At 47.3% G+C, this 9525-nt stretch overlaps 1 protein-coding gene across 1 annotated transcript; it reads left to right on the plus strand.

The window, feature by feature from the left end:
- The first annotated feature begins 701 nt into the window (after positions 1–701).
- On the plus strand, positions 702–4859 carry NRAS (NRAS proto-oncogene, GTPase). Its single transcript, XM_065698614.1, has 5 exons — positions 702–880; positions 2056–2234; positions 2686–2845; positions 3724–3847; positions 4269–4859. The coding sequence occupies exons 1-4, from the start codon at positions 770–772 to the stop codon at positions 3841–3843; spliced, it is 570 nt and encodes a 189-aa protein (XP_065554686.1). The 5' UTR covers positions 702–769; the 3' UTR covers positions 3844–3847; positions 4269–4859.
- The last annotated feature ends 4666 nt before the right edge of the window (positions 4860–9525 follow it).

Raw genomic sequence — 9525 nt, forward strand, 5'->3', positions numbered from 1 at the left:
GTGTGGTAATTTAAATATACTGAAAACAATGCACAAATCTGCTGCTTCCAACACTGCAGCTTCCACCCCCCCTTTTCCTTGACTGATTTAATCTGAAACAAAGGACGAAGTTGTGCCTGAAGTGAATACTTTTTTTTTTCTCTATTTTTTTGCAGCCAGCACCATGTACTGTAACAGAATAAATACTCCTTTAGGCTTCCCATACTAGCTGTACCGAGCCTTTCATCGAGGTGGGATAGTTGATCTCTGTGTGCTTTATTTTGCGCCCCCCGCCCCCCCCCCCCCCCCATGTTCCCGTCACACGTCATCATCAAGAAACCGGATTGGTCGGTCTGAGTCTTGTTCGCCCGCCAGGATCCGGAGCTACCGCCGGACCGAGCCGAGGTCCGGGGCTTGCGTTCGTTCAGTTCCGGGGTCGTTTTCGTTCCGTCACGTTACCTCTCTTCTCGCTGTCGGGGTTTCTCGGGGAGACGCGTTATCTTTGTAAACCGGACGTTGCTTTCTCCAGGTTTTTCTGTTAATGGCAAAGAATGGAAATAGAATAATAAAGTTTTACTGATTTTGAGACAAAACGAACCCGCCCTCCCCCACCGTCTCTTCCTTCCCGCCGGGGCGGGGGGGGGGAAGGGGAAGGGGAGGGCCGCGCCGGCAGCACGGCTCCGGAAGTAGCTGCGCTCTTGCCGCGCTTCCGGCGGCGGGTGGTGACGCAACGGGCGCGGCGGAAGGCGGAAGCGGAGGAGGGCGGCGCCGCGGGGCGCCGGTGCCGGCGATGACCGAGTACAAGCTGGTGGTGGTGGGCGCCGGCGGCGTCGGGAAGAGCGCGCTCACCATCCAGCTCATCCAGAACCACTTCGTGGACGAGTACGACCCCACCATCGAGGTGAGCCGGGGCCGGGGCCGGGGCCGGGGCGGGCCGGCCGCCGCTCGCTTTGCTCCTTTGGTTCCGCCGGGGTTGCGGCTGGAAGGTGCCGGCGCCGGCCCCGCGCGGGGAGCGGAGGGGAAGCGGGAGGGTTCTGGCCGCTGAGCTGTATCGGTACCGAGCGCTCATCTTAGCGCTGCCTCTGCTAACGAGAAGCAATGGGAGGCGAGGCAGAGAGGAGGGTTTCTTCCCGTTATGCACCGGGCTGCGCTCGGAGCAAGCCGCTGCGCTGCAGCCGCTGCGTGGCTCAGGAGCTGCAGGCACAAGTGGACCTGTAATCGCATGAGTACCTGGTAAATGCAGTGCTGGAGAAGGTTTGGACTTAATGAGCTTAAAGGGGTTTTCCAGCCTGGTTGGTTTTATGATTCTAATGTAGTACCCACATGTTGAGATGATAGTAGTTTATTGACTAAAGGGCTGTATGATAACAGTGATAAGGAAAACAGCGAGGGGAGGGAATATAAAAGTAAAAGGGAAAATGAAAAAACAACAACAATCACAAGTGATGCCCAATACAACTGCTCAGCACCTGCAGACCAATACCCAGCCCAGCCCCAGCAGCAATCAGTCCCTTCTGGATAACTTCCCCCCACTGTATATACTGGGCATGCCGTGCTGTGGCATGGAATACCCCTTTGGCTAGTTTGGGTCAGGTGTCCTGTCCCTGCTTCCTCCCGGCAGAGGAGGGATTCTCTAGGAAGAGAATTAACTCCGCTACAGCTAAAACCAGGACACTTTCAAAGACTCCTTGCCTGTCGCACTCCTTGCCTGTCGCACTCCTTGCTGCCCAGGGCAGGGTGCAGGTAGGCACAATGGCAACAAAAGAAGTCATCAATTGGTAGGTTGGAGATTCCAGTCATGGTGCTGCAGTGATGGTGTTTATCATTTTTCCACCGCTAAAGGAATTTTTTACAGACAGGACTCTGCTTTTTAGTCAGAAACATTGAGGGGGATTAGAGCAACAGTTTAATTCCTGGCAGTTCTTAGTGCTGGTGTCTTTTTATCAGGCAGGGCTAGAAATGCTCCTGATTCACGCTTCTCTTTATTCTTACTATATTTATTTTTTCTTAAAACTGCCTGAAGCGGACAGAAGTCAAGAAGTGCTTTACCCTACAGTCTGCCTGTGTGTGTTCCAGGACTCGTACAGAAAGCAGGTGGTTATCGATGGCGAGACGTGCCTGTTGGACATCCTGGACACTGCGGGGCAGGAGGAGTACAGCGCCATGCGGGACCAGTACATGCGAACTGGGGAAGGATTCCTCTGTGTCTTTGCCATTAACAACAGTAAATCATTTGCTGATATTAACCTTTACAGGTATGACCAGGGGCTGTGCCACCGGAGCAGAGCGGAAAAGGCAGGAGACCCATTTGCTCTTAAATCCAGTGACGAGTAAATAATAGACAAATGTTAAACCTCTCAGTTATATGAGAAAGTTTTTCAAGCTTATCTGTGTTCTCTGTCAATACTTGAGTAGTCTGTTGAGAATGGGGCACTTATCTCGGTGGTTGTTTTAATCCAGTGACATTTAGAGCCCACAGAACATGATCTCTAAGAAAATGGGCAAGGAGGCAAATGGTGGAGTTACGTGTGGACAAGAAGATGAAGTGTAGGAAATTATTTGACATATTGCTGTAGGTTAGAACCCCTGAGTCCTGTCCAGCTTTAGTATCTATTTTTGTAGCACAAGGTTGGTTGAATACTGAACTAAACAAGTCTGTATATTTAGAAAACAGTTCCTAACTTTTAAAAACTTGTCTTTTTTAAGAGAACAGATCAAGAGAGTGAAAGATTCGGATGACGTGCCAATGGTGCTAGTTGGGAACAAGTGTGATTTGCCCACGAGAACAGTAGACACAAAACAGGCTCAAGAATTAGCAAAAAGCTATGGAATCCCCTTCATAGAAACATCTGCTAAAACAAGACAGGTAAGATGCTTCTGTTCTTGTCTGACCTCTTCCTGCATGATAAATGCAGAATGGTCTCACATTTTCCCATGTACTGCGGGCAGCCACAGCTTCATGTCTGTAAAGAGAGCTTCATCCTTCCCTGTGAGGGTGCTGAGGCACTGGCACAGGGTGCCCAGAGAAGCTGTGGCTGCCCCATCCCTGGCAGTGCTCAAGGCCAGGTTGGACACAGGGGCTTGGAGCAAGCTGCTCCAGTGGAAGGGGTCCCTGCCTGTGGCAGGGGTTGGAGCTGGGTGAGCTTTAAGGTCCCTTCCAACCCAAACCATTCCATGATTCTATGATCTGCTCTTGCTAGAGCATGGTCAGACTGCCATTAGTCATCGCAGACTTGTTCAGTTTTCTTGGCTTCTTAACAAAGGCTGTTTATAAGATTATGTTTACAGAAGGATTTCCCCAGTGGAGAAATAGGTTTGTTCAGAGCTGCACTGGATACATGGCTCTGTCTGGTCAGCCTGGTTCTACCCACAACAGTGTGGACTGAAGCAGAAAAGCTGCAGTTATTAAGCAGCAGCCAGAAAATCCTAAGAATCCTAAGCCAGAGATGACGAGTCAAGAAGTAATTTTCCTGCACAGGACCCCTCTACAGTTACAATTTGCCTTGTTTCCTTTAATGGCTGTTCCTCTGGGTATTTGCCTCTGAGGAGGAGTTAAGATCATAAGCCAAGAGTTTGGGACTGAAGTGCTAGTTTCTCCTTCTTATGAGCTATAGGATAAGTTGGCTACTACTCTTCCTGTACGGGTAGGTCTTTCAACTATGTTAAGAGATTCTGGGATGCAAAGAACAGTCATTTCAAAAGCTTCAGGGAAGAAAATACTTTACCTGGATCCTTTGCATTCAGGGCGTGGAAGATGCTTTTTACACACTGGTGAGAGAGATCCGGCAGTACCGGATGAAAAAGCTCAACAGCAATGAGGATGGGAATCAAGGCTGCATGGGATTGTCCTGCATTGTGATGTGATAAGGTGAGCTTGGTGTCAGTCATTTATTACTGATCATTGTTGGGTTTTCTGTATCATTTTGTCAGTGTCTTTTTCCTTTGGGAAATCATTCTGACTATTTGGAGAATGTGTCATTTCTGTTCTATACACAAGAAGCACCTGAACTAGAAAGAGAATGTGCACAGTTCTGCAGTCACCATTTGCTGGTGGTTGATTGACCCCGAGCAGCTTGAGATGCTTTGCTCTGGAGTATTTACTGTTTGAAGATTAACCAAATAAAATAATGCAAGTAATGAACTTTAGGAGTTCCCCAGCTGAAGTTCTTTCCAGCAGTTACCTGAAAGATGTTGCTCATCACCATAAAAACAGGCAGATGCGTTCGGGACCGTTGCTCTGCACATCACAAGGTGGAGAGCAGCTAATTAGAGATGCCTTTCTGTTCCAGATGCCAAGAATACGTGGTTCAGATGTAGCTGCTGGACAAGTCTCAATGCTACTGTACTGCGTCTCATGCTGATGCCCTGCAGTATTTTGGTGCCAGTGACCAGAATCTTGGTACCAGTTAAATAGCACAAGGTCCTTTTCTGTGCTCCATCTGAAGAGAACATCTGTGGCATCTACCTCCTTGCTCAGCTAACAGAGCAGTCGTATCTCTTGATGAACTGGGATTCTTTTCTCACTGTGTTATCTGGGTTTGGTCAAGAAGAAAACCAGTCGCAAGAAAAGTGAACTACAGAGACTAAATGCTGTGAAAAAGATGACACTTTACCTCTAGAGTAAAAAGCTAGAAGCGATGTTTGTCCCCTTTCAATTGGATTCTGATTTGCAGCACTGTCAGAGGAGTAGCACTGATCGTTGCTTGGCAGCTTATGTCAGAAATGCTTTTGCCACCATGGATGCTCCTGTCACGTATCGGATTGGTATCTGCTCTCTGTGCACCCACCCCTACAGTATATTTGCAACATCTCCTTTGTGCCAGGAGTACCACTTAACTGATCCTTCATTTTCTGTAATAAAAAGGAGTTCTCTTTCCTTACTTAAGTGCCTGTTTGCTAAGAAGATTGGAAGTTTTCCCCTGTTCCCTTGGGTTGAGGAAAACCCCAAGGACTGGAATTTCTTGGGAGCTTGTTGTCTGAAGCAGGCGAGTCTTGTGTGGGTGATACCTTTACCTGACAGGATACTAATGAAAGAGTTCGTAGACTGGAAGATCCAGCAAGCACTTGTAAGACTCTTGAACTAGGGAGGGGGACATCCTGCCTCTGGTTTTTACTTTCTTTGTAGGTGGAACTGTTTGTATTGTTTTTCTGCAGCATTCAGATCTCTTCTGAGTTGGACCAAATTAGTCAGATGCTCATTTTAACATTAACTGCCAGCATTTATGGGCAGCATCTCAATAGTTAATCCAATAACTGGAGGTTAGAGAACTTGCACAGCTGTTACTCAGCTCTGTAACTTGCAGACTACTTTATTCTCAATTACTTTCTTACCAGCAGACTGTAAAACACAGTCTCTGCAAATTGTCTCTCTGTAAAATGTAGCTGGAGAGTCTCTGTGTCAGGGAGAGGTGTGGGATTTCAGGCTGACTCTGCTTGGTGCAGTGGTTGTCATGTACACCCAGGCTGAGGGGAGAAAGCAGTGAGCTAGAACAGGAACAGAGCTGGCTTCTGATTGCAGCATCCTTGCAAAATGAGGGAGGCAGCGAGTTCAGCAGTGACTGCAGGAGGTGGTGTTTTACCGGCAGGAATTCTGGGCTTGTTCTGAGAGAATTGTACAGGAGAATTCCTGCATCAGCTGGGTGAGTTCTTCCTAGAACATGTCGTCACCTCCTATAATAGGGACGTACAAGTGTGGTCAGTGTTGCAAAACCTACCAGCATTCCTCGGAATACTGTGTCTTTCCCCAGTTCTCGTGCTATGGGGCTTTATTCCGTGTGGTCAGTCAGTGTGTCCCACTGCAAAGCTGAATTCCCAGCTGGTATCTGGAGGTAAAGATTCTTCAGCCAACAGAGGGAGCATGCAGTCAGCCTGCTGAACCAGCGTGAGCAGAGACATTGCAGGAGGCTTAATTCAGTTTGGTGTCAGATTCCTACACCTTCACTTGGAGTTCTCAGTTTCAAATGGAAATTAGAAATCAGTGAATGCTGAGAGAAGAAATTGTTCCTTTTAATATTGCTCCCTCCACTACTTACATTCTTAATCCTCTTGGAATGGAAGAGGCTCAATCTGCATCAGGTTTTCTTTATCAGTGATAATCCTTATAAGTACTTTTTGCAGTTTGTTTTACCCATGACTGATGAGACACTGATGAAAAACTAAACCCACAATGTTTTCACACAACACATTATTTTCCAGCAACACACACAAATGGTGAGTCAGGTTGAGTTCATCTGAAGATGATCTCATGCCTGCAAGTTAAATGTGACAGAATTACCCTCGCTGCAAGCTGTCCTGGCTGTAAGCAGCAAGCAGGGTTTATTTGGTGCAAGAAGAGAAGTGATTGATGAAAGCGTTCAGCACTGTGGCAGCAGATGACTGTCTGCTTCTGAAGACGTGAGTGGCACGCTGTTTTCTACTTAATAAATTGCATCTGGAAGATGGCAGCTTTTGGGATACACGTCTGGTTGCACAGGAGAGGCAGCAGTGTGGAGTTTGCACTATGTTTGAATGGTGAGATCTTGTCATCTGGCTACATTGACGGGTTTTGCTTATTGAGAAACTTGGGAGTTTCTTTCCTGGCAAACAGGACTGCAGAGGTCGGAGCCTATGACCATGGGAAACCTTTTTCATCTGGCATTGGATGTTTGGAGGTTGTGTGGTCATGTATGGAAAACTGTTTCTTTTGGATGAAGGTTCATCACCGTAACTCCCCATTGCAGGGCATGTTATAGTTGTCATTCAAAAATCTGCTGTGAAAAATCCACAAGTTGTGAATTCTCGGAGTTGTTTGAGAACTGGCAAACGCATCTGCCTTGGCTTTGGGGTTCCCTTTCTCTTGGCCTGTATAAAATCTTAGAAGTGAAGATGATCTGGTAAGGATGGCTCAGTGTGGATTCACCTCTGGAGCCTTAGAGGGGATGCTGCAGAGCTGATCCACACAGGCTGTGCTCCCTCCCATCTGCATGATTTTAGTTTCAGATGTACAGTGATACAAACTCAGGGTTTGTGCTTCGTTTCCAGCTGTCTGTAAGAGAACCCTGGTTTTGGTGGCAACTGAGAGAGAACCGCGGAAGGACAAACCCCCCAAGAGCTTTGGGGGGAATGATTCAGAATTTAAGCACAGAAGTTTTTGCACAAGTCCCTGGGAAAGGGGGGCTTGTAGATTTAGTCCAGGTGTTATTTAGAACTAACAGCAACCCCGTGTGTTGGTGCCAGGTGAACTGCCCCATCCTGCCGGGGGAAATGGGCAAGAACAACTGAGGTAAAATACAACAAAAGGGTAAAGTTCTTGTTGAAAAATTACAAGTGCCAATAAGAAAACAAAGGTTCCCATGAGCAGCTGTTTAACTGTGAGATAGTGGAACTCCGTGGCTTGTTCCTGTTCGTGTCCCCACGCTGTGGTCTTGTTCAAACAACACGGCTCAGATTTTGTTCTTTCTGCCATCAGCTGGACTTTGGATGGTCACGGTGATGCTGCAGCCATTGGAGCTTAGTGCAGTGACTTAGAACTGGATTTCAAGCAGCTTCAAGCCTATGTGGGGAAGGAGAGTAGTGGGAGTTTGAATTGCGTGGTCCTCTTAACTCCCCAAGCCTTGAGTGAGTGTTTGTGTGTAACTTCCAGGATTGTAGGGAACTGTTGGGATCTGGACTTTTATTCAAGGGCTAACTTGTTAATTTGTATAATTATTTGCTTCCAATAATGCATCTCATTTGGTTTGAATTGAAGTAAATTATTTTGCTTCTTAAATAACTTTTTTAAGTAATAAAACTTTGAATTCTTTGGTTGTTTCTTTTGTTGGAGGTGAGCTGGGCATGGGGGGTCCACAACTGGCTCACAGAAAGCTTACCATGATACTCTCTGCTTTCCCGGTGGGATCTGGGTTTCCTTGGATTGTCCCTTCTGCAATGTGGCACGAACATCTCTATTTGTATGTTCACTACAGCATGAGCAAGCAGTGAGAGTGGCTTTGAGTTGTGCCATGGGCTTGTTCCACAGTCCAGTTTTAGTGACTTCACCAATCTGTGCATGCCTTGAGTTAGTGCTCAGTCTCCACATTTGCAGTGGGGTCCCTCATCCTACTTTTGCTGTATTTGCCCTTGGAAAGGATGATTGCCGAGTCAGAAAGGGGGAGGAAGAATTTCTTTACTTGGCATTCCAAGAGTGAAATCACCTACAATGTTGTTGCTGTGTCCAAATCATGCTTTTAAGATGCTTAATTCAGTCTTCTAAAATACATCCCTTTTGGCTTTCTTCCTGCAATAAGGGGTTGGACCATGCAGTAACTGTGCTTTGAATATATTTCTCCTAAGCCACTGTGTCAGGCCTCTGGAAACCCAGACTCCAGTCTTTTCTGTGCAAGGAACTTAAGAAGAGGGTATAAAACTCTCTGGACTGTGTAGCTGCAGTAGCAGCTGCCTGTTCCAAAAGGAGAGATTCAGAATATACAGATGAGTGCTTAAAAGCAAGGGATTTTCCTGGCTTGTTAGGAAAGCTTTCCTCCGCTATGAAGGTTAGCTGTGACAATCTGCTCCTACAAACCAGCTCACACCTGCAGGATTTCCTGACTTATGCTGAATTCCAGAGCAGAGGTTGATTTAAACAGCCCTGGAGGGATTGGAGGGATCTGTGTAGGGAGTGACTAAGGGAATGTGGGGAGAGAACTTGCTGAGGCTCCTTAGTGCAAGGAGCTGTTGGTCAAAGGCACAGCGCATCCGGGCATGATGGGATTTCCCCCTCTGTTAATACTTTTCCTCTTCAGGAACTGAAACCATTTTCTCCCAACACTTGCCCCAGGCTTCTACAGGGACAGTTTCGCCTGTGACAGGGCTGCTCTGCTGGGCTTCCGGGAACCTTCAGCTCCAAAGTTCTGGCCTTTTCCTTTGACCAGGCTGAGGTGGGATGGAGGCAGCTCAGATGGAAAGATGGGGAGGGGTGGGGTTAGAGCTGCGCTGAAGCCTCGGGGTGTGAATCCCCTTGCAGTTGAGAAAGAGCAAGAAGATGGCTTGTTTGTACTCAGTACTTCAGCCTAAAGAGGCTCAGATCTAACTTTAGCACCACATACTCAAGCTTTACTCATATTTCTACCATGAACCCAACTACATCGACCCCGTGATTAAAAAAGCTGTGGGATCAAGAGACCTCCTGAGAAGGGATGACCCTGGCACCCGAAAGGTTAACTTTGGTTTCAGATGTGAATCCCAAGGTCTTGACCTATTCAGAAAGGTTCCTGTGGGGGAGCAAAACAGCAGAAGCCATTATTGACCTTAAATGGAACAGTTACACAATAACCTGGTGTTGGGAGCTCAGAATCTGGGGAGTAAGAACAAGAGTAATTCAGAAACTGAAGACTGCTACCAGCAGGTATGAGACCAGGTGTTAGAAATGAGGACTCTGGCAGCGTCCCACCTTTGCCCCGTTGGCTGCACGTCCAAATGTTGGGGCGGGGGGGGGGGAAGAATCTATGTTCTTGGGATTCTATGAACATATGGGAAGCCAAGCTAAAACTCCCTCAGTTCTGGAGAATCTCTTCATTGTAACCCAGCACG

The sequence above is a fragment of the Lathamus discolor genome, chromosome 19, assembly GCF_037157495.1.
Source record: "Lathamus discolor isolate bLatDis1 chromosome 19, bLatDis1.hap1, whole genome shotgun sequence".
Classification (NCBI taxonomy): Eukaryota; Metazoa; Chordata; class Aves; order Psittaciformes; family Psittacidae; genus Lathamus; species Lathamus discolor.

Excerpts from the sequence above, each read along its gene's own strand:
- NRAS (XM_065698614.1), top strand. The coding sequence starts at position 770 with ATGACCGAGTACAAGCTGGTGGTGGTGGGCGCCGGCGGCGTCGGGAAG. Across the intron at positions 881-2,055 it reads AGTACGACCCCACCATCGAG|GACTCGTACAGAAAGCAGGT; the intron begins GTGAGCCGGGGC and ends TGTGTGTTCCAG. Across the intron at positions 2,846-3,723 it reads CATCTGCTAAAACAAGACAG|GGCGTGGAAGATGCTTTTTA; the intron begins GTAAGATGCTTC and ends CTTTGCATTCAG.